Source organism: Narcine bancroftii, chromosome 9 (assembly GCF_036971445.1).
Source record: "Narcine bancroftii isolate sNarBan1 chromosome 9, sNarBan1.hap1, whole genome shotgun sequence".
NCBI classification, from domain to species: Eukaryota; Metazoa; Chordata; class Chondrichthyes; order Torpediniformes; family Narcinidae; genus Narcine; species Narcine bancroftii.
The window spans coordinates 51,047,542-51,073,283 of NC_091477.1; the positions used below are offsets into that span (position 1 = coordinate 51,047,542).

Consider the following 25,742-nt stretch of genomic DNA (forward strand, 5'->3'; position numbering starts at 1 on the left):
AGGCGATTGACTCCAAGTATAGTACTTGTATTGACTAGTTCATTCACTAGACAATTCTTTCATTGCAAAAAATAAACATCCCATGGGACCTGGCAGGGCAGACAACATCTGTAGAGGGAAAGGGATGGTTGAAATTTCGGGTTGAGATCTTGCATCAGTTCCTGACACAATGACGATCTCCTTCCCTCCACAGAAGCTGCTCAAGCTTCTAGCTTCCTGTAAGGCTTGGTTGGGAATGAACATGATAGAGAAACTCAGCAGTTCACACATCTATTGGAAATAAAGTAACCAACATTTTGGGCCTCAGCCTGTCAATATTTTTTTTTCACATTTGTATCTATCCAACAACTAACAATTTCAGAACTATCCAGACACCTCAATCTCTGTATTGAAGTACAACTCTAAAATTCAGTTGCTAGAACTTCTATCAGCATCAGATTTTATTGTGAAAAAAAAAGTGGAGAGAAAAGTTCTAAAACTCACCTGAACAAATTATAATCAATCAAGGAAAAAATGCAATAAAATATAATGGAGTAGAAGAAACTAAAGAGAAGATGGAAGAAAAGCAACTGGAAGAGAAAGAAACACCTACCTTAGAGAATAAGCTGGGACCTATGGAAAAGCCTTCTCTCTGGATGAACTCACCTCCCGGAAAGCTGTGATGTCCCTGCAACAACAGGGATGACTGGATGAGTCAGGGAGAGCAGTTGGCAACAATGGGAGGCCCTGTCAGAGTGGCTTACTAAGCCCTCCATAAAGGCTTCCAAACAGTTCAAAAGGCTGTCTAAGAGAGAAAAACTGGAAGAAAAAGAAGTGGAAGAAGTAAGCACAGAGGAATTGTTGGAAGAAGAAGAAGAAGAAGAAGAAGAAGAAGAAGAAGAAGAAGAAGAAGAAGAAGAATTGATGGAAGATGAAGACTGGTTAAGAAAGAAAACTAAAGTTTTTCCCAAGTTTCAAGACCCAGTAACTATGATTATGGAAGAGTTAAAGTTAATAAGACATGATATTAAGAGATTGGGGCTATGTGAATGTATTAAACAGGTGCAGAAAAAACTTCAAGAAATGGAAGAAAATATTCAGTTTTAATTTGAAAAATCAGTTCCTTCAAGAAAAAGTAGATAAAGTGGATGAAGTGTTTGTGATGAAAGAGTGGATTCATGAGAAAATTTTAGTCAGAGAAATAACATTACGATTATTGGGCTGAAAGAAGGAGAGGAAGGAAAAGATATTAATCAATTTTTACTGCGTTGGATTCCACAGACTTTTGAGCAAGAACATTTTAAAGGAGATACTGAGAATGAGTGACCCCATAGAACCCTTAGACCTAAACATCAGCCGGATCAAAAACGGAGGCCCATTTTGGACAAATTTCTTCGTTAACAAGTAAGGTAAAAAAAAAATTGGAATTATTTTATAAGCTTTGAATTATTGAAGAAAAAGAAGAGTTTCAATCCAGTTAAAAATATACTGTGGAAGAAAGGATATACTTCCACTCTGCGTTATCCTGCAACTCTGAAAGTATTTGTCCAAGGAGGACCAAGTAGATTCTTTATGAATCCAAAACAGGCTCAAGAATATGCGGAACACTTGCTGGACATGCGTTGAGAATTGACCCAAGGAGTGGACACTTGAAGACGAAAAGTTATATTGTTGTGGTGAATGTAATCTGGAAGTGTTTTGAAATATTACAGAGATGAGTTTAATATACTTGGAGGAGCCGGAGATATGTTGACTGGTTCCGACCGAATCGTGGATATTATTTTGTGACTTTGGTGGCAACCCGAGTAATGGAGGGTGGTAGCATTGTCCAGGGGGGGGGAGGGTGGTTCATGACAATGCTCGAGGAGGGTTCTTTTCTGTATTTCTCTCTTTCTTCCTTTAAAGTATGCAATCAAGGACTATCTTTATTACTGGCATTAATGAATTTTCTACATTTAAGAGGTTGGTGAAGAGCCAGGGACTGATGAAGGGGAATCATGGAAAGGAGAAAAGTGTAAGAATTTTTAAATTTACACAATTATTAAATTTCATAAGTTTTGATGTAAATGGGCTCCAAATACCTATAAAGAGAGAGAGAGAGTTTTGACATATATTTTTTAAAATGGAAGTAGATATTGCTTTCCTACAAGAAACACATTTAATTGAAAAGGAGAATCAAAAATTAAAAAGGTTTGAATGGTTTGTATTTTAATACCAAAGCTAAAGGAGTAGTAATTTTCAAAAATAAAAATCTTCTAATTAAAATACAAAATACAGTTTTAGACCCATTTGGTAGGTTTGGATTAATAAATTGTCAATTTTTATTCTGAACAATGGACATTAATTAATATTTATGCACCAAATGTGGATTATGGTAAATTTATACCAGAAACCTTTTTAAAATATGGGTAAAGCTAATGAAAATATTTTAGAAGGTGAAGATTTAATTTTTTGTCTTGACCCCTTATTGGATAGATCTGCAAAAATTGTGTTGAAATCCAAAACAGCAAAAATAACTTTAACCTGAATTTGGTTGATATTTGGAGAAGAATATATTCTCAAGAAAGGGACTATTCATTTTATTCTAATTGGCATTGCTCATATTCTAGAATTGATAGATTTTTACTATCAGCAAGATGCAAGGTAGGGGACAACAGGTTCAATATAAGGCAAGGCTCATATCAGATCATTGTTTTTAACATTATATTTAGAAGACAAGCAGGATATGAGTTTTAGATGGAGGTTTAACAGCATGTTATTGAAAAAGAAAGATTTTTGTCGGTTTATTAGGAATCAGGTAAAGCAATTCTTGGAGATAATGCTGATTCAATGGATAATAAATTTGTTCTATGGGATGCAATGAAGGCGTATATACATGGACAGATAATATGTTTTTCTTCTAAAGTTAAAAAGGAATATATGTCTCAAATCAATAATTTAGAGGGATAAATCTAGAAAAGGAATTACAAAAATAATCAGAAGTAAAAATAATCCTTTTGAATAAAAAGTTACAGTACAATAAATTACAGTCTTATAAAATTGAAAAAATGATTATGAGAAATAAACAAATATTATGAATTAGTGGAATGAACACATAAAGTCTTAGTGTGGCAACTGAAAACAGAACAAGAATCAAAAGTTAATATTGCAGCTAATGATGGGACAGATCACATATCCTATAAATCGCGGGATATAATAATTGTTTTAAGCAATTGGATATGAAACTATATAAATCAGAGTCTATGCAGGATGACAATAAAATTGATCGATTTTTAACTCAAATAAATTTCCCTAATTTTAGAATAGGAGAACAGAAAATATTTGGAACCTCTTTTACAGTTGAAGAGGTCGGAAGAGTTATAGCTTCTTTACAAAACCACAACTCTCACAGTGAAAATGGATTTACATCAGAATTCTATTAAGAATTTAAAGATGTGTTGATTCCTGTATTTATGCAAGTTTTTTTCTTGTGAAAAGGCAAGTTGTCAAGGATTTCTATGGAAAAATTAACAGAGTTTTGAATCAGATGTCCACAACTTCCAGATGTTTTGATGAAAACAGGATATAGGCTCCTTTTGGACTAATTTAATAGATTTTCTTCATCAGTTAATAGGTGTTAAACTCCTGAGAAACCATATGCTGTTTCTTTTGAAGGATATATCAAGGATTAGTCCAGATTCAAAATTAAATTGGTTTCAAAAAGAATTTTTAAAGATTGTGCTGGCTGTTGCCAGGAAATGCATAGCAGTTTCATGGAAATTGGACATGAATTTGGTCTTAGATCGAAGGCATAGAGAAATGCAAAGTTGTATAACTTTGGAAGAGATTGCATATAATTTAAACAACAAATATGACATTTTTTTGAAAAGTTGGTTCCAATATATGCAAAAAATTTGGGTTATAACTTTATAAGTAACTTAAAACATGTTAATTAGTAGAATTTGGTACGAACTGTTACTCCCCAGCCTCACCTCAATTCATTTAATTTTATGTTATTTTATTAAATATTTGTGTGATTCTTTTTAGATATATACTTAGATTTTGAATTGTGTTCCATATTGCACACTAGTGTTTCATTTTACTATATACTTTATGTTTAAAAGATATAACTATAGTTGTAATTAGGTCATATTTATTAATTAGTTAATATTGTTAAATATTTCCTTTTTTTGCTTTATCTTTCATTTTTTCATTTCTTTTCTTTGTTTCTTCTTTGGGGTTTTTTCTGCATGTGGGTGGGATGGGGAGAAAACAATTTTTAAAATGTATGCATTGATTTTCTAGTTTTGCATGTAATTTTGTTACATGTGCTAATAAAAAAAAAGTTGAAGAAAAAAATGTGTGGAGTAACTTCATAAGGGTAGAATTGAGTTGCTGAATTGATCCACTTATTAACACATTTACTGAGATAGCGTGACTTACAGCTATCACTACCAGATTAAGTGTGGCAGTAAAAGAGGAAGTAAAAGGGTAAAAATAGATAAAGAGGAGTGAGTTGTCTGTCTACAAAATTCAAATGCTACACAATGTCATTAGGATTTTTTGCTTTTTGAGGAAGGAAGCGAAAATGCCACTCTAGTGGCTCCTAATATTCCCCTAACCACGTGTGACACTCTTGCTTGGAAAGAGGAAAGAAAAATAATTACAAAATCTCCTGAGTCTGAATATTTGAGTCTGTTTGGCCTCATTTTACACTGTAAGCAACATGTAAAACCTGTTAAGTGAAAAGCAGCATGAAATTTGGTAAATGCAAATCATTTTGGGCAAAATCAATTGAAATCTTTGAAGAATTGCTGGGGAGGGTTGATGAGAGTTAATGCAGCCTTGGGGATTTTCAAAGACACTCGGTAAAGTACCATGAAATAGCCTTGAGCAAATTAATACCGAGAGGATTACGAACATGATGATATTGATTTCAGAACAAATAAGAGACAATCACTTTTATTCCAGACTAGTGTTTTCCAAAAGGGATTAATGCACATTTGGAAACTATTTCTATTTAGGTATATTTCCAGTCAGTGAGGAACAGATTAACAGACAGAATGGGCTGTCTGTAAATTGGGTAGATCTAATCTATTGCAGAGATGAATGAAATAGCCCATTCCTGTCGCGCTACTGATCCATCACTGCATTGCCAGGTCCATCTCCAACAGTGTCATCCAGTTTGTAGATGACACAAAAGTCATTGGCCTCATCAACAACAACGATGAGTTGCACAACAGAGAGGAGGTGGAAAATCTCGTGAAATGGTGCAAGAGTAACAACCAGAGTCTCAATGTGGAGAAGACGAAGGAGATGATCGTGGACTTCAGGAGGACCAGGAATGACCACCTTTCACTACACATTACAATTCTGTAGTAGATTGAGTGGAAAACACCAAGTTCCTTGAAGTTCACTTATCTAGTAACCTATCATAGTCACTCAACATCTCCTCACTTGTCAGGAAGGCACAACAGCATCTGCACTTCCTGAGAAGACTGAAGCAGGCAAGGCTAACAGCCACCATTATGTCAACCTGCTATAGGAGCTCCGTCAAGACTGTACTGGGCAGCGGTATTACAATGCAGCATGGTTGCTGCAGAGAGATGGATCAGAGGTTGACCCACAGGACCATAAGAGTGGCAGAGAGGATCACAGGAGTCTTCCTCCTCACCATCAACATGGTCTAACGGAATCGTTGTCTGAAGAGGGCGGGCAAAATAATCGAGTTCCTCTTTTACCCTGCATACAGCTTTTTTCAGCTGCTCCCATTGGAGAAGTGATAGAGGAGTATCAGAGCCAGCACCACGATGGCTGAGGAACAGCTTCTTCCCACAGATAAGCTGAACGACCAAAGGAACAGCTCACACTCACCATCAGAGACTCTCATATTCATGAAAAAATATCTGTCTATCTATTTCTTTATTTATTGGTAGTGATGAAATACTTGTGCTGGATATGCAATGTTTGTCTAAATGTTGGTTATGTCTCATTGTCTTTTGCACTGAGGACCAGAGAATGCTGTTTTGTTGGATTGTACTTGAACAATCAGATGACAATAAACTTGACTTGGTTCATACATTTTAGTGGGAAAAATTAGGTGAAGCTGGAACAGACCTGATAGAGAGGGGAAAGAAGACACAGCACTGCTCCCATCATATTTCTTACGGCTCTGTACAAACTTGAAGTGGCCTGTTAAAGGAGCTGATGGTATTTTTAAAAAATCCTGCATCAACAGGGTCTGTGACTAAAATGGCAGTGCCTTAGTTTGATAGCATGCCATGAAGTGTTTCAGACTCTGAGGGAGTAGCAAACTTGTGCAGGGCCACAGAAACAGGCAAAACATCCTCTGTGGAAGATGAGAAGCATGGGAGATAACCCTATGGACAGTGACCACAGCCGTGGACCAGTGAGGGGCTCAGCGGCTGGAGGACCCTACCCAGGCTGCTGGCGACTGGCTCGTGAGAACCAGATATTAGAACCTGGATTCGAAATGGTGCTGAGGGCAAGAAGGGCTCCCAAATGGCCTCAAGCTTGAAGGTTTCCTGATGGTATTGTGGTTTGGATCTGGGGCTCGGGTTGCCAATGGTTTGAAGTCCATCCAGCACTGGAGATTAATCCACGGGCACTCACTGTCCCCGAGGGACCCTCTTACTTCGCTTTCCCATCTTGCAATGCTTATAGTGACCCTTTCTTTCCCTTATGGCAGACAGAAGTTGAAGTGTACATTGTGCATTATATTTTAATGTACTTTTACGTATCAATAAAATAACCTTGGAACCATATAATGCTGCAATTCGAAAGCAAAATTAGTCTGAGATTTTGTAGCGGGCAGAGCAACTGTGCAGTTAGATGGGCCAAATCGCCGCCCCATCCCCTTCTTCACCCTTTTCAGGAGAAGCCCACATTTGGGGGACCACAAATTTGCCCGGGTCATGTCGCCACTTCCTGGTTGCTCCGCAATGCGTTGATATCTCTCTCATGGACCAGCGCGCCCCCGACAGGAAGTGGGTCGTCCCCTAAAAGCAGGGCGAGAGATTCAAATAAAGTCAGTTACTGGATCACCCTCGTGTTGTGTGGACATACTTCATTTCAGTAGTGCTGCCATTCGCAGCTGCTACAATTCACAGTAGATGATGACATGTCAAAAACAATATGTAAAAACCAGGAGCCACTGTGTTATGCTGGACATATTTCTCTTAGACTTCTGATGTTTCACTTAAATAGGAGAGGGATGGGCCACGCTCAGGTTGGTACTGAACTTGTCTGAAAAATCAGTTATGCCTCATTAGAATACCGTGGGAAGCAAAATACAGGTACACAATCCTTTATCCGGACATCTAAAATCTGTAAAGCTCCAAAATCCGGCATGGGGAGAGAGATAGCAGCACATCGGGCAGGTGGGGGGGGGACACAGGCGGGCAAGGGGGGGGGGGAGAGACAGGTAGTGTGAGTCGGGCAGACGAGAGGGAGAGACCGGCAGCGTGAGTCAGGCAAGTGAGGGGGGGGAGACCGGTAGTGCGAGTTTGGCGGGTGAGAGGGTGGGGGGAGGAGACCAGCAGCGCGAGTCGGACGGGTGAGAATGGGCGGGGGGAGACAGCAGCAAGACTGAAAGGGGGTGGGGGTGGAAATGGCAGCACAATTCAGTTGGGCTAAATGGCAGCACAATTCAGTTGAGCTTAAATCTGGCTTTCCGAAATCCGGAAAAATCTAAAATTCGGAACACACTGTCACCCAAGGGTTCCAGGATTGTGTACCTGTATAGACAACATGAGAGCACCCCAGAGAGGGAGATTTACCAGAACAACACCAGGGTTGGTGATGTTCAATTTAAAGAATCAGTAAGGGAATGTTTTACTTTGTGTACACAAAATAGCGAGATGTTTCTAAAGAGGCATTAAAATCCATGAATGGTTTGGCCGAGTAGATAAAGGAAGAATTTTTCCAGAGATGAATGAGAGAATTTAAAGTGATTACCAAAAAAAAATGCAAAATGAGGTAAAAAAAATTAACACAACTTGTGAGCTGGAACAGAGGTGTAAAGCAGACAATGCCAAAATTAACATTTTATGAAATATATAATTGGGGGAAATTACAGAGATTTAATTAATAAGCAGATGAGCAGGATCACCATGCACATTGAATTTTTTGGACCACTTTTTTGGGCCACAAAAGGAGGGAGTCGACGGTTACACAGGTCAAACATTTGACCTCGTAAAATTCTTGCGAGGTTCAGGGCCTTGGGAGATTAGATGACCAGGACCGGGTGGTAGATCCACGGTCGGGCCATCCCGAGCTCAGACAGCTGGATGGCTGGGGCATCAGGAGTTACGATGGGCAAGCAGCTGGGGCAAGGATCCATGGTCGGGAGTTCGGACGGGCAGGTGGCTTTGACGAGGATCTGCAGTCAGGAGTTGGGATGGGCGGGCGGCTGGGGCCAAAAATATGGCGGTCGACTTTTACATGGGTCATTTTTTTAAAAACACCCAATTTTTGGTCAATAAAAGGGTAGGGGGTGTCAGATATTGCACGGTATCAACAATTGCATGAGTATATATGGTAATTCCATAACTGTCAATCTAGCTGAGAAAGGTTGCACGATTGCATGCTTTTCTGTATGTTGAATCTAATCTCCCTTCCATTCATGCCACACAAAGATTCACCAGTGGGAGCTGCCAAGTTTGAGGTTAATATTCCAACGTGGTGCACGACCATCTCTCCTTTCTCGTCTACGTCATGACTCACATTCTGTATTATTTTTTCCAGATGCACCCAAAAATATAACCATTCAAGTCAACAGCAGATCACGACAGGAAATCAAAGAGTATGACTGGGTCTCTTTAACATGTGCCAGTAACAGTAACCCTGAAGCTACCTACACCTGGACCAAGAGGGAGAAATCTTTTAACACCAAGAATGGCACTCTGGTCTTCGAAAGTATTTCGCCAAGTGATTCTGGAATCTACCACTGCACAGCAAAAAACTACCTGGGAAATCAGAGTTCAGAGGCTGTGGAGATACGTGTTCAATGTAAGAAAACATTGCTATTAATGAGTTTTAAAAATTATTTATTTCATCCTGTGTGGCATGTTCAGTTGTGTTGGTATTATGGAGGTTGGCAAGTACCTTCCTGCAACCTTTACACTATGCTATTCAACAGCATCCCCTGGAATATTGTGCAGAGTTCTTGCCACCGCCCTACAGAAAGGATTTGGTAGCATGAGAAAGCATGCAGAAGAGATGCAAAGTGATGTTGCTTGGAATGGAGGCCTTTACTGATTAGGAGAGATGGGATTGGTAAGATTTATTCTCTCTGCAATTCCGGATACTGAGGATGACTTTAAAGAAGTTTATAAATAGGGAAGATAGTCAGAGAACTTTTGCAAGGGTAGGAAATCAAAAAGTAAAGGGCTTAAGCTTAACCACGAGAGGGGAAAGTGTCTTTTGAATACACTCCTGATCAGCTTTACCAAATGAGGTCTGGCTCTCTGCAAACACTGATCTGCCACAGTACTATGGCTCAGCTTTAAGTGTAGTGCACAAACCTTACCCACGACCCCTCCAGCAATGCCCAGAGTAGTGACCAGGTATGGAGTGATATCCGGGACTTCAACCAAGAGTGAAATGTGGCATGCATTGATCTTTAGACTGTTCTGAGTTGGCCGTCTGGCCAATAATGACTCGCAGTCATTTAAACAAGCCATCAGTAAGGTGTGCACTAATGGATGGCTGGAGTCTAACCTTGATTGGCAGGTAAAGTGAATTCCGAATAAGTTTCAGACAGGGAGGTCATGTGTTCTCTGCAGTCCACGCACAACATTCCACCCCTCGGTAGTCACATCATTCACCAATCACTACAAACACAACGAGAAACTTGTTTCTAAACTATAAAAATCTAAGTAACATGTTATAAATGAACAAAATGTGTCTAAAACAATGCAAATCGAGTGGATGAGGCACATTATCAAACTCGTTGACAACACCTCAGCAGCTCCCCCATGATCTTATTGTGATCTTGTTGGAGCTGGGTGCTGTGGGAACTGCTCCTCCGTCTGAGAGGGGAATGAAAAGAAAGAAACTTGCCTGTTCACTGACTTACATGCCTGGTTTGACCAGCTTAGCTGGCATATGTGTGCACCTTCACCACCATCTGCAAGCAGGCAGTGCAAGGTCACCCATAAGGTGCCAAAGCCCTCTCCTGGTCAGGGCTTCCTACGGCTTCACGTTTGGGCGCACCCATGGCACAGAGCCCAGATGCCCATCACAGTGTTATCCAATGGTGAGGCAGCGGTCAGGCCAGCAGGCGTGCATCCAGGATGTACCCATATTCTCGTAGGAGTTCCCCATTTTTTGAGCTGTCGCCTGACACCAGGATGCCATTGCTGCTCCCATTCCCTTTAAACGGCAGCCACGTACCCTCTCTTCGTTCTCTGTAACGATAGCAAAGAGAAGTCAGGACCAAAAATTGGTCAAATTAGTAGCTTTTAAATATAAGCTCTTAATCCGTTCTCCCCGTGAGAAATTAGTTTCTATTATTGGGGAGGACAAAAGGGACACTGTCATTACTGAGTGGTTGCAAAATACATATATTTCCTGCTAGTAGATGATCCGCAACTATGTAATTAAAAGCTGAAGCTACAATTTCCTGAGGGTGTGCTGAGAGAAATTCTTTCTTTCTCTTTGGCTTGGCTTTGCAGACGAAGATTTATGGAGGAGTATGTCCACGTCTGCTGCAGGCTCGTTGGTGACTAACAAGTCCGATGCGGGACAGGCAGGCACGGTTGCAGCGGTTGCAAGGGAAAATTGGTTGGTTGGGGTTGGGTGTTAGGTTTTTCCTCCTTTGTCTTTTGTCAGTGAGGTGGGCTCTGCGGTCTTCTTCAAAGGAGGTTGCAGCCCGCCGAACTGTGAGGCGCCAAGATGCACGTTGGAGGTGATATCAGCCCACTGGCGGTGGTCAATGTGGCAGGCACCAAGAGATTTCTTTAGGCAGTCCTTGTACCTCTTCTTTGGTGTACCTCTGTTTCAATGGCCAGTGGAGAGCTCGCCATATAACACGATCTTGGGAAGGCGATGGTCCTCCATTCTGGAGACGTGACCCACCCAGCGCAGTTGGATCTTCGGCACCGTGGATTCGATGCTTGCGCACTCTGCCAGCTTGAGTACTTCGATGTTGGTGATGAAGTCATTCCAATGAATGTTGAGGATGGAGTGGAAACAGCGCTGATGGAAGCATTCTAGGAGCCGTAGGTGATGCCGGTAGAGGACCCATGATTTGGAGCCGAACAGGAGCATGGGTATGACAACGGCTCTGTACACGCTGATCTTTGTGTGTTTCTTCAGGTGATTGTTTTTCCAGACTCATTTGTGTAGTCTTCCAAAGGCGCTATTTGCCTTGGCGAGTTTGTTGTCTATCTCTTTGTCGATCCTTGCATCAGATGAAATGGTGCAGCTGAGGTAGGTAAAATGGTTGACCGTTTTGAGTTCTGTGTGCTCGATGGAGATGTGGGGGTGCTGGTAGTCATGGTGGGGAGTTGGCTGATGGAGGACCTCAGTTTTCTTCAGGCTGACTTCCAGGCCAAACATTTTGGCAGTTTCCACAAAACAGGACGTCATGCGCTGGAGAGCTGGCTCCGAATGGGCAACTAAAGCGGCATCATCTGCAAAGAGTAGTTCACGGACAAGTTGCTCTTGTGTCTTGGTGTGAGCTTGCAGGTGCCTCAGATTGAAGAGACTGCCATCCGTGCGGTACCGGATGTAAATAACGTCTTCATTGTTGAGGTCTTTCATGGCTTGTTTCAGCATCATGCTGAAGAAGATAGTAAAGAGTGTTGGTGCGAGGACGCAGCCTTGCTTCACGCCGTTGTCAATGGAGAAGGGTTCGGAGAGCTCATTGCTGTATCTGACCCGACCTTGTTGGTTTTCGTGCAGTTGGATAACCATGTTGAGGAACTTTGGGGGGCATCTGAGGCGCTCTAGTATTTGCCAAAGCCCTTTCCTGCTCACGGTGTCGAAGGCTTTGGTGAGGTCAACAAAGGTGATGTAGAGTCCTTTGTTTTGTTCTCTGCACTTTTCCTGGAGCTGTCTGAGGGCAAAGACCATGTCAGTAGTTCCTCTGTTTGCGCGAAAGCCACACTGTGATTCTGGGAGGACATTTTCGGCGACACTAGGTATTAGTTTATTAAGGAGAATCCTAGCAAATATTTTGCCTGCAATGGAGAGAAGCATGATTCCCCTGTAGTTTGAGCAGTCTGATTCCTCGCCTTTGTTTTTGTACAGGGTGATGATGATGGCATCACAAAGGTCCTGAGGCAGCTTACCTTGGTCCCAGCAGAGCATGAAAAACTCGTGCAGTTTGGTATGCAGAGCTTTGCTGCCAGCCTTCCAGACCTCTGGGGGCATTCCATCCATACCTGCTGCTTTGCCACTTTTCAGTTGTTCAATTGCCTTATATGTCTCTTCCCGGGTAAGGACCTCATCCAGCTCTAGACTCAAGGGTTGTTGAGGGAGCTGGAGTAGGGCGGATTCTTGGACTGAGCAGTTGGCACTGAAAAGGGATTGGAAGTGTTCTGACCATCGATTGAGGATGGAGATCTTGTCGCTTTACTCTTCACATTAGTGAAGAGTAAATACCACAGCTCAGGGTTCAGTTAAAATGGTCCACTACAAAGGCTGTCATTGAAAGGGGTACGACAAAGGACATTGTTAAGCTGGAATTTCCTGTGATAATGTGTCCATGGCCACTTAACAAATGTGGAATGCCTCTTTATGGTGGCATCAGAGAATTTAAACCACTGCATAATGGGCAGGCGATGTTGGAATATAATGGTCTCATTGACCATTTGGTTCTCTGTGGTGAGTGGAGTCAAATAGCTCACAGGAGATGGTGTTTGAAGGGGGTGTAGCAGGACCCAGGATCAGGAAGGGTCTTTGTCCGGAAGCCAAATTGAACTGCCAGAGGCTCCACTCGGCTGTTGTGCTGGTGCCTGAGACCTGGAGTTCAACAGGGAGGCTAGCAGCAGTGTCTGCTCCACGGATTGTTTTGCCATTTCGAATGCAAGTTGAGGATAAGAATCAGAAACAGGATTTATTGTCATGAACAAGTCATGAAATTCAGTGTTTTGAGGCAGCTTATTAGTGCAAACATTCATATTATAACCATCTTATGACGTTACTATATATTAAAAAAAAACAATAAATGTGCCCGAAAACTAAGGCCGTGTCTTTGGTTAATTGATTATTCAGGAATCTGATGGCAGTGGGGAAGAAGCAGTCCGTGTGTCGCTGAGTGCCTGTCTTTAGGCTCCTGTACCTTTTTCCTGATGGTAATGAGGGTGTTGCCTGGGTGATGGGGGTCTTTGAGGATAGACGCTGCTTTTTTAAGAAACCGCTTCATGTGGGTGTCTTCGATAGAGTGAAGTCTGGTGCCTGTGATGTCAGAGGCCGAGTTAAAAAATCTTTGGAGTTTATTCTTGTCCTGAGAGTTGGTGCCTCCATACCAGGCAGTGATGCAACCAGCCAGAATGCTCTACACTATACACCTGTTGAAGTTTACAGGTGGCATTGATGACATAATGAATCTCCTCAGACGACAAAGTATAGCCACTGCCGAGCTTTCTTTGTGATTGCATGAATGTGGAAGCTCCAAAACAGATTCTGGGTGAGGCTGACACCCAGGAATTTGAAGCTCTTGACCTTCTCCACAACTGAGCCCTCAATAAGTTCTGGAACAAGTTCCCATGACTTCCTTCTGAAGTCCACAATCATCTCCTTGGTTTTGCTGTGAGGAAATGCGTTGAGAAGTTGGTCATGGCCAGAATTAACAAGTATTGAGTAAAGATCTGGGCTCTTCTCCCTATCGAAACAATTGCTCCATGGCAGATGCAATATCACAGGCTCTTCACTCTGCTCTGGATCGCCTTGAAAAGAGCAATTCTTACATATGGGTGCTCTTCATACAATGCAGCTTAGCCTTCAATACCATTATTCACTTGGTGCTGACCAAGAAGCTACAAACCCAAGTCTCTGTACCCTACTCTGCTGCTTAGGGCCCCTGTGAAATGTAGTTCTTGTGGAGACAGTGGATACAGTAGCATGATGAGATGGGGCACATGTTGCTTCCAGCAGCCTAAAAGACCAACAAACTTTGTGTTTTAGCCATTTTGGCAGGCACTGCTGTGTTTAAAATTTGATTTTCACCTTTCCTGGGCCAAAGATTCCAGCCATGAATGGGGATGATAAATTCTCCCAGGAAGTTTTGAGACCATGCGTGAATCTCTTTTTTTGACTGTCCATCTGATAAATTTTTCCTGTGGCTCAGTTCAGTTTCTGTTTTGGGATTCTGATTTATTTCATATGGTCAATATAGCTATCTAATATAACTGGCCAAGCGTTCCCATCTCAACATCGTGAATGTACTTCCCTCTCTGTCTCGTACCACCGTTACATGTAAACTTCATTTATGTCTAGATGCGCCCAAAAACGTAAGGATTCAACTGGGAGGCGGATCACAGCTGGAGATCATGGAAGGTGACAAGGTCTCCCTGACATGTGTTAGTAACAGCAACCCTATAGCCACCCATACCTGGTACAAAAGGGATGAAAGAAAAATTGAAACATTCAATTCCAAGAATGGCACTCTGCTCTTCCAAAATATTTCACCAAGTGCTTCTGGATTCTACAGCTGCATGGCCACAAACTACCTGGGAAATCAGAGCTCAGAAGCAGTGGAGATACGTGTTCAATGTGAGAAGGTGTTTTTGTTCAGGGTTTCCTGTCATTAATTTCATCCTATTATAATACATGATTGCTGAAAACCTCCCTCTATGACTGAATCTGAGGAACGTGTCCTCCCCCATTGATCTAGCTCCTCAGCTCGATGTAGCAAAGAAATTCTACAAGTCCACGACCCTCTGGCTAAAGAAATTTCTCCTCATCTCTCTTTTAAATGGGTACCTTCTAATTCTAAGACTGTGCCCTCTTGTCCTAAATTCACCCATCAAGGGAAACACCTTATTTACATTTACTCTGTCCAGTCCTTTCAGCATTCAAAATGTTTCTGTGATCCATTCTCATTCTTCTATACTACCATGAATAGAATCCAAGAGCCGCTAAACGTTTCTCATGTGTTAGCCCTTGCATTCATCCTGGCAAATCTTCTCTGTTCTCTCTCCAACATCATTACATCCCTTCTAAGATAAGGGGGACAAAACTGCACACATTTCTCCAAATGAGGTCTCACTCATAGAGCCTCATCAACACCTCTTTATTCCCCTTGAAATGACACTGTGTCGTCCCATCCATTTGGGTACCTTACCAGACCATACAGTAGGTTAGCATGCAGGAGGTGCACTTTCTCGACCAACGGGCCCAGCTTATTGGTCCTATCATGCACATAGAGAAGCACTGGCCCAGGGGTTGTCAGCCAGTCCAGCAGCTTGATTCCCAATGCTGACCTCTTAGAAAAGGAGGACAATTTTTCATGAGGGGTGTCGTTAGTTGCAGTGCAAAGTAGGGACCTGGTGACATCCAGCGCTTCTGGAAGGACCTCACCGCTAGAAGATGGGCACCCCTTTCGACTTGAGGGGCAAAAGACTGCCTTCCATAGTGTGCCATTCTCCCTTTCCACCTGCCCATTCCTGAAGTGGTTGTAGCTGGTGGTTCTACTCATGACCATGCCCTTGGAATGGAAGCATTGCCGCAACTCCTCACTCATGAACGAGGACCCTCGATCACTGTGCACGTACCGAACAGGGTGAAGATGGTGCGGAGTGCTTTAATGACTATGGATGTGGTCATGTTGGGGCAGGGGATGGCGAATGGGATACACGAATACTAATCCATGATATTCAGGGAGTACATGTATGATTCGTAGATGGGAGGGGTCCCTTGATGTCCACTCTGAGACACTCGATGGGCTGAATGGCCTTGATCTGCTGGGCTCTTTCCGGTCGGTAAAAATGCAGCTTGCATTCCGCGCAGTCAAAGCCAATTGTGAATCAGCTCCCTGACCTCCTTTACTGAATAGGGGAGGTTATGGGCCCTCACAAAATGGTAGAACCTGTGACCTCGGGGTGGCAGAGGCTATCATGGAGGCTTGGAGGCAAACCTTTCATGCTATGGCGCAGGTTCCCCTGGTCAGGGCATTGAGCTTGCCCGGCCGATACAAGATCTCATTATTATAGGTGAACAATTCATTTCTCTACCTCATAAACTTGTCATTTTTAATTTTTCCCCACAATTTGTTATTAAACATGAAAGTGGCGGCTCTCTGGTCCGTCGGCAGGGTAAATGGTCTGCCGGCCAAATAGTGCCTCCAATGACGCATGGCCTCCACTCTAGCCTATGTCTCCTTCTGGTTGGCAGAGTGCCTGAGTTGGGGCCTTGGAGGGGTTGAGTTAAAAATGTCACTGACGTGGTTGCTTGATTCAGTGTGGCAGCCAGGGCGAAGTCACAGGATCACTCTCCACTTGGAATGGGACAGATTAATCAATGGGGGCATTGTCACCTCCTCAATCTCACCCTACTTACCCTCGAAAGCCTTATGGGCCTCTGCCGATGGGGGAAAGATGGTGGTTTTCACTGGGGATTGGGCCTTATCTACATAGTTGGGGAACCAGCAGGCACAGCTGGTTCATTTCCAAGGCAGGTATGAGGGAGGAAACTAGGGCTCTCAACCTTTATTAAGGATCTTACAGGGTGGAGCTACAGGTAGGAAGGTGAGCCAGCCTCCCCAGTCCAGCGAAGTCATGCCTTCAGTACCACATTTCACACGATCCTACTTGAGATTACCTCAGAAAATTCCATTGGGTTGGTCAGGCTGGATCTTCCCTTCATGAAACCATGCTGGCTTGGAACTATCATGCCATGCATCTCGAGATATTTCATAACCGACTCCAATATCTTTCCAACTACCAACGTCAGACTAATAGGCCTAAAATTCCTTTATTCTGCCTTCCTCCTTTCTTAAACAGTGGAACCACATTTACATCCTTCCAAAACTCCAGGAGTATGTCTATTGATTTCTTGAAAATCAAATCCAATGTCTCCACAATCTCCAAAGCTGCCTTGCAAGCTTTCCTCTTACTGGCTGACTGCCTATTGCTGTGATAGAGCCTGGAAACAAGTTTCTTAATTTGGGAGTTGGGAGTGTTATCAATGTGGCCTTTTTAATTTATCTGACAAATGTGTTGGAGAAACTCAGCAGATCACGCAGTATCAATAAGATGTAAAGTGTAACCAACATTTCAGGCCTGAGCCTGATAGATTGCCCAGGCCCAAAAAATATCCTTTATGGTTGGTGCAGCAGTTAGGACAATGCCTTTACAGCACCAGCGATTGGGACTGGGTTTCAAATCCTGCGCGATCTCTGAGGAGTTTGTATGTTCTTCTCCTGTCTGCGTGGGTTTTCACCAGGAGATCCGGTTTCCTCCCACTGTTCAAAATGTACTGGGGGTGTGAGTTAATTGGGTGACATGGACTCGTGGGCTGAAATGGCCTGTTACTATGCTATATGCCTATATATTTTTTTAAATTAAATTGACTTTCTCTGGACACTCTGTGAACTGTTGAGTTTCTCCAGCATGTGACCCTAGCGTCTGCAGATTTTCTTATTTAACTCGATGTAATTGCCCAAATGGAACTCAAGAATCAAAGTTCTCTGTATTAACATGCTTTTTACTTTCAGATGCACCCAAAAATATAACCACTCATATGGAAGGCAAATCAAAAATGGAGATTAAGGAGGGAGATGACATCTCTTTTGTATGTACCAGTCAAAGTTACCCTGACGCCAATCATTCCTGGTACAAGAAGAAGGAAGATGATGATCAAATAATGGCTCTTAATAGTACAAAAGGAACCCTGCTCTTGCATAATATTTCAAGAAGAGATTCTGGATTGTACATCTGCACAGCATCAAATTATTTGGGAAATAAGACCTCAGAAGATTGGCAGATTACAGTTTACTGTGAGTAATCCTTCAGATTTCATACTTTTGGTTCTGTTATCCACTTTATTTTAATATCACTGCAATATCATCAGTACTTATCTTCCCGTGCATAGCTTTGTTCAACTTACCTCACACCTTCCCGTAATGCAGGTTGCCACTGGATGAGAAAATGTGAGGGTGAGAAAGGTTGAACTTATAACCCTGTTGAGACAAGGATGCTGCTAAATGGCAAAAGATTTCTTCCTCTTAATTGGGTGACATGGACTCGTGGGCTGAAATGGCCTGTTACTATGCTATATGCCTATATTTTTTTAAATTAAATTTACTTTCTCTGGACACTCTGTGAACTGTTGAGTTTCTCTATTCCATGAATTAGAAAAAAAAGGGCAAGTTTTAACTCATGCACAGCAACGGTTGCATGAAATTATTCTAGTTAATGCTAGTACAAGAGGAGAGAAGGTTTGATCACTTGGTCTCATCAGAAATACCACCAGCAGTTTCCACTTTCACTTTCCCCTGGCCCTTCCTGCTTTTCTTTTTAACCTCACTTACAACCTTTCTTTGTTTGGCAGCTCTCACTCGTTTGCCTCTGTCCCCCATTTCCACTCCTCATCCTTCTGGACAAAAACTGTGGTTGAAGAGCAGATCAATCCCAGCCGGCAACTAAAGATGCCCTAGCAGAGGGCAGTAAATCAGACATCACTTCTTGGGATTGAGCTGAACTGGTGCTTTCATTTTGCAAAAAAGGTGCTTGAATTTGGAGTTTGGAGCCTGAGATTAAATGGAGAGTTGGCAGGACACACCTCTGATTGTTGCCAGCTGCTTTTGTTGTTTAGCATGCTTGTGGCTCTTGTTTTGCAGTTTCACCAAGTTCTTATCTGATTTTTATCTATGGCAGGAGTTGTTCCTTCCTCAATGAATCAGGTCCTGACTTGTACTAACAACAAATTGAAGGACACATTGGGCTAGGAGGTTATGGATTGAGTTGTACAGGTGCTTCCCAACTTACGATGAGGTTGCGTTCCTGTTAACCCATCATAAGTGGAAAAATCTTGTCAAAAAATAATATAGTACCACACCTACCAAACATCATAGCCTAGCCTATCTTAATCGTGCTCAGAACACTTACAGTTAGGCAAATTCATTTAACATAAAGCCAAAATTAAAAAAAACTGCTTTCAACACAGTATTGGTTGTTTGCACTCATCCGCATAACATCCTAACTTTGAAAAATCATGTTGGACCTGTTACAGAGTCCGCAGGACCCCAAAAATCAGCATAACACAAGGTGACTTAAACAAAAGTTGCTTTTAATTATACAGGTACACGATACTTTATCCGGAATCCTTGGGGGACAGTGTGTTTCGAATTTTGGAATTTTCCAGATTTCAGAAAGCCCGCTCGAATTGTACTGCCATATCCACCTCCACCCCCTTCCAGTCACCCAGACATCTCCCCTGACCATCGGTCCCTCGGCCGCTCTTCAGTCTCCCCCGACCACTGGTCCCTCGGCCTCTCTTCAGTCTCTGCCGACCACCGGTCCCTCGCCGCTCTTCAGTCTCTCCCGACCACTGGTCCCTCAGCCGCCCTGCAGTCTCCCCTGACCACCAGTCCCTCGGCTGTCTCCCCCAGCTGCCGGTCCCTCAGCCGCCCGACCACCTCCCCCAACTGTGGTTCCTTGGCTGTCTCCTCCGGCCACCGGTCCCTCGGCCGCCCAGCCTCCTCCCCTGACTGTAGTCCCTCGGCTGTCTCCCCCGACCGCCAGTCCCTCGGCCACCCATAGACCGCTGGTCCCTCAGCCGCCTCCCTCGACTGCCGTCCCCTAGCCACCTCCCCCTACCGCTGGTCTCTCGGCCGCCTCCCTGAACTGCCGGTCCCCACATGCCGGATTTTGGAGCTTCAGGATTTTAGTTGTCTGGATAAAGGATCGTGTAACTGTATTTGAACAAGAAAACAGAATTAAACTTTAACTTATTACTTAACCTACCTAATTACTTTATCCCCCCTCTTAATACAAAGCACAGGTGTGTGTAATGTATATTTGAGATTAGAAAAGTTCTTTGGATCACAGTCCAATCTCACTGGCTGCAGGAAATTCTTGTACTGTGCACAGATGTTAACATTAACAAAGTTTGCCAGTCTTTGGTGCTTAACAGGCAAATGTTTACTACTCAGGAGGGTTCTTGCTGGTTTTCAGAGGGAGATTCCTTTTCCAGGACATCTCCAACTGATTCCTTCTCTGACGAAACTTGCCCCCTTCAGGGTTCTCCAGATGATCCTCTTTCTTTCAGGTCACCTTTCACATCACCAGTCTTCTCCTTTAACCAGACAGCCTTCCAAATTTTGCCAGCTTTGTCCTTCTGGAATGGATTTCTGTGACTCCTCTCTCTGTTTCACACCCTCCCTCTCTGAGAGCAAAACTGTTCTCCTCTGACTGCAAAGATCACATGCTCTCCCTGGCATGCTGATGAAGGTTGCTATTTTGTTGCATTTTTGCAAAAAGCATTCTGAAAAAGTCCTGCAAATATTCTGTGTTTTAAAATGTGTGTGTTCAAGCTACTCTAACAATTCCTCTCAAACCACCTCTAAATACTCTGTCATAGACCATCATAAGTAGGGAAGTCCCTGTAGTGCACCTTATGGTCCACAGCACTCCACAGATGTCCAGCTTTGATCTGCTAGAACTGTTTCATGTCTATCCCACTTAACATCGCTGTCATGACTCATAACATGATGGAGGGTGCCCTGCTTGTGAAGACAGAATTTTGTCTCCACAAACACCCTGCAATGGTCACGTCTACCACTTAACTCTGGTCAGGTGCATCTGCATCACATAGATAGTTGGTTTATTCCTTGAATTGGTTAATGCTGGATTAAGAACTCGCAACCTTCAGAGGGACAATTAGAGGTGGGCAAAAAATTCTGGCCTCACCATGAATTTCCACATCTTTAGAAAATAGTTCTTAGAAAGATTCAACTGGTAAATTCATCTTTGTGGGCAGCAAGATATCATCAATCTGGATGAAAATGTGGTTAATGTGGTAAGGTGCAGATGACACTTAGATTGGGGATGTAGTAGATAATCTTTCAACCCTTGCAACGATATCTAGACCAGCTGGAAAAATTGGCTGCAAAATGGCAAAGGGTATTCAATATGGACTTGTGTGTGGTGTTACTCTTTGGGAGGATAAATCAGGGTACACGATAAATGGTCGGGCACTGGAGAGTGAAGTCAAACAGAGGCTTCTGCGAATATGGTGTCACAATTCCTTGAAAGTATTGTCACAGGTAGATAGGGTCATAAAGAGAGTTTATGAATCAAACATTCATAAATCAAAGAATTGAGTATAGGATTTGGGCTGTTGATGCTAAAGCCAAATTTGAAGTTTTGTGTAGACATTTGGTCACCTACCTACTGGAAAGATATCAATAAGATTGAGAGTGCAGAGAATATTTACAAGGATGTTGCTGGGACTTGAAGAGCTGAATTATAGGGAAAAGTTAAACATGATATGACAATGAGAGGAGGTTTGATAGAACCATACAAAATTATGAGGAGTATAGATAGGATAAGTGCAAGCAGGCTCTTTCCACAGAGGTTAGTTGAGACGTAACTTCTTCACTAAGAGGGTGGTGAGAGTGTGGTATGATCTGCTAGCAGAACTGATGAATGTGGCTTTGATTTCAACGCAAGATAAATTTAGATAGTTACAGGGATGGAGGGCTATGTTCTGGGTGTAGGTTAATGGGATTGGGGGAAAACATTTTGTCACAGTCTAGATGGGCTAAAGGGCCTGTTCTGTGCTGTAGTGTTCTATAGATATATATCTCTTATTCTACAGGCTCCTCTTTCATGTATGCACACATAATTCACTGAACCATATGGTGTTGTGAGTGAGGAAACAGGTTTGGTAGGTGTCAAAGGCAAGGACTCTGAACACAGCTTTTTTGTAACGAAGGATTTTATTTATATAAACCAAGTGTGGAAAATAGTAAATGATGCAGTGCACAGATGCACAGTTTACAGCAGCTATGGGAAAGAAACAGCAGACAGTTCATAACAAACATGGAGAAAATAGCGAGGGAACAAAATTCTCACACACACACACACACACACACACACACACACACACACACACACACACACACACACACACACACACACACACACACACACACACACACACACACACACACACACACACACAATGATCAAGGAAAAATCACTACAATGCCCTGCCATCCCGCGACTCAGTGCAGGCATGGCTACAAGCGACACTAATTAAATGCTCCCAAGCCTTATAACAGTGTACATCTTACCAACAGTTTTTCCAGCACCCTTCCACATTTCTAGGCCTTGAGTGAAGCAGGGTGGTCCCAAACAGGCAAAGAGAGAGAACAAAGAGCACAGGGCACCTTTATAGTGCTGGAGGGACACCTTTATAGTGCTGGAGGGACAAGCCCAGATATTTACAGGGAGCCAATGGCTCGGTGGCAGGAGGGTTAATCCAATTACAACAGCCAATGGCTCAAGGCCTAGTGCAGGCAGGCTGGAGAGTGCAGTCCAGGTAATTTAACAGCAAGATGTGCACTAATGGATGTGCACTAATGGATGATGAGGACCGAAACCTTGATTGGCAGCTTGTGCATCCTCTGACTAGGTAGGGGGAAGTGCTGTCACATGACAGACATAACCATTCCCAATACACATGGTAAGACCCATAAATGTTAATTGGGTAAGGTATATGATGACTATCGTGGAACGGAAACCTTATAAGTTTGAAGGTCAGTAGGAAAATAAAGCTAATATCTATAATGTAAATTTCTTCTTACAGTCAAACCTTCTCAAATAAACTTGACCCAAGATGGGATGAGTTTTCACTGTATTACTGAAGCCAATCCTCCAGCAATGATTTCTTGGAACAGCACAGGCACTGTCACAGAAGTGCACAATGACACTTGGACCATCAGCACCTTGATTTTTCAAACAATGGCAAGTGGTTGTGTTTCCTGTCAAGCCCAGAATAGGTTTGGCTTCATAAATTCAGAAGAACAATGTTTCAAGTCAACACAGGGTAGGTATCTCCAATTAGAATTACATGCATAAGGCTAAGTGAATACCAGGGACCAAAGTGTACCAACTAAGTTCTCTCGGCACCTAGACAATGAAGCAGCATTGTTGAGTTAATAGCATTTTTAGGGGAGAGCATTTTACACTTGCAACAGTATTACATATGAGAAAGCCAAGCTGGTCAAGCCATGTTTCCTCAAATGGTTTGCAATGAATAATGGGCAGAAGGGAGGATATTTTTGTGAGAGCATTCTAACACTCTTGCTTCTGTTTCATTTTCCCTCTTTCCTCCATGGTTTTCTACAATTTCTGATTCTTCCACATCTCTAACTTTTGATTTCATTCATTAGTGATTACATTTTTGGAATGAAATTGCTCATAAAATTTGTTGGATTTCACATTCAGAATCAGAATCAGATTCAGGTTTACCGTCAAGAACATTTGTCATGAAATTTGTTGCTTGGTGGCAGCAGTATTGTGCAGAACAATGTACAAAATTACTATAGATTACAATTCTGTAAATACTTAAATAAATAACGAATGCAACGAAATAAAGAGAAAAAAATGATGTATTGTTCATAGGTTCATTGTCCATTCAACAATCTGATGGCGGAGAGGAAGAAGCTGTTTTTGTAATGTTGACTGTGTTCCTTTGGGCTCCTACCTATGACATTGTGGCCATTAGTAAAACTTGTTTGCAGGAGGGGCAGGACTGGCAGCTCAACCTAACGGAATCCCATTGCTTCACGGAGGGATGAAAGGGAGAGGAGAGGCATTGCTCATCGGGGAACATAGCACAACTGTGCTCAGGCAGGACAGACCAGAGAGCTCATCTACTGAGACTATATGGGAGGAGCTGAGAAGTGGGAAAGGTATGACCACACTAAAGGGGCAGTATTATAGACTGCTCAATACCCAACGAGAATTGGAGGAGAAAATCTGTAGAGAGGTAGGAGAAAGGTACAGGAAACATGTTGTTATAGTAGGAGATTTTAACTTTACATATATTGACTGGGAGCATCATACTGTAAATGAGCTGGATGGCTTGGAGTTTGTCAAATGTGTTCAGGAAAGTTTTCTATATCAATATATAGAGATACCAACTAGAGAGTGGGCAATACTGGATCTTCTATTTGAGAATGAGACAAGACAGGTGACAGAAGTATGTGTAGGGGAACATTAGTTTCAAGTTAATTCTGAAGAAGGAGAGGTCTAGGCCTCGGGTTGAGATTCTAAATTGGAGAGAGACCATTTGTGAGGAAATGAGAAAGGGTCTAGAATGCATGGATTGGGATAAGCTGTTTTTGGGCAAGGATGTGCAAGGTTAAGAGGAATACATTCAAAGGTGAAGTTTAGAGTCCAGAGTTTGTATGCTCCTGTCAGTATTAAAGGCAAAGTTAGCAGGCGTAGGGAATCTTGGTTTTCAAGGGATATTAAGGATATTATTCGGAATAAGAGAAATGTGTATAGCAGGTATAGGCAACACAGAGCAAAGAAGGTATTTGAGGAGAATTTAAAAAATGCAAGAAAAACTAGAAGAAAGAAGTCAGGAGGGCTAAAAAAAAAAGACATCAGGTTACTTTGGCAGACAATGTGAAGGAAAATCCTAAGGGTTTCTCCAGGTATATTAAGAGTAAAGAATGCTAAGAGACAAAATTGACCTTGAATATCAAAGTGGTGATCTTAAATTTTTTTTTTTCATCAGTATATCAGATTTCACATTGGAAACTGTCACAGAGATGAGGGAATTCAGGAAAACAACCAATGAGATCATGGAACCTACACAGATTGAAGAGGAGGAAGTGCTTGCAGTCTTAAAGCAAATAAGGGTGGATAAATCCCCAGGACCTGACAAGATATTCTCTTGAACCTTGAGGGATGCTAGTGTAGAAAATTCAAGGGCTCTGGCAGAAAATAATTAAAATGTCTTTACCCACAAGTGTGGTGCCAAAGAATTGGCAGGTGGATCATGTTATTCCATTGTTTAAACGAGGCTGTAAAATTAACTCTGGATATTTTAGGCTGGTGAACCTAACATCAGTAGTAAGTAAATTAGTGGAAGGTGTTCTAAGAGATCATATATATATTTATTTGGATAGCTGGGGGCTGATGAGGGATCATCAATATGGTTTTGTACATGGTAGGTCATGTTTAACCAATCATATAGATTTTCAAGGAGGTTAGCAGGAAAGTTGATGAAGGAAAGGCTGCAGAAGTTAGCTACATGGACTTTAGTAAGGCCTTTGACAAGATCGCACATGGGAGTTAGTCAGGAAGGTTCTGACACTCGGTATTCATGGTGAAATAGTAAACTGGATTCGACTATGGCTGGACAGGTGAAGCTAGAGTGTAGTGGTGGATGATTGCTTCTCAGACTGGTGGCCTGTAACTGGTAATGTGCCTCAGGTAATGGTGCTGAGACCATTGTTGTTTGTTATCCATAGAAATGATCTGGATGATAACATGGTAAATTGGATCAGCAAGTTTGCAGATGACACTAAGATTGGAGGAATTTTGGACAGCGAAGAAGGTTTTCAAATCTTCCACAGGGATCTCGACCAGCTGGAAAAATGGGCTGGAAAATTACAGATGGAATATAATACAGGCACATGTGAGGTGTTGAATTTTGGAAGGACAAACCAAGAAACTACATGTTAGAACAGAGGGATCTGGGAATACAGATATATAATTCCCTGAATGTGGCATCACAGATGGATTAAGTTCTAAAGAGATCTTTTGACATATTGGCCTTCATAAATCAAAATA

At 42.4% G+C, this 25,742-nt stretch overlaps 1 protein-coding gene across 5 annotated transcripts in view; it reads left to right on the plus strand.

The window, feature by feature from the left end:
* LOC138743618 (sialic acid-binding Ig-like lectin 16) overlaps positions 1-25,742 on the plus strand; it is a 107,220-nt gene that overhangs the window by 65,190 nt on the left and 16,288 nt on the right. For 4 of the 5 annotated variants that reach the window (XM_069899139.1, XM_069899143.1, XM_069899140.1 and 1 more), the window contains 4 exons: positions 8,725-8,988; positions 14,425-14,700; positions 17,642-17,923; positions 22,741-22,980. In XM_069899139.1, the coding sequence (XP_069755240.1) occupies positions 8,725-8,988; positions 14,425-14,700; positions 17,642-17,923; positions 22,741-22,980 (1,062 nt within the window). The remainder of the gene's footprint in view (positions 1-8,724; positions 8,989-14,424; positions 14,701-17,641; positions 17,924-22,740; positions 22,981-25,742) is intronic. The other variant, XM_069899144.1, reaches the window with a different exon arrangement.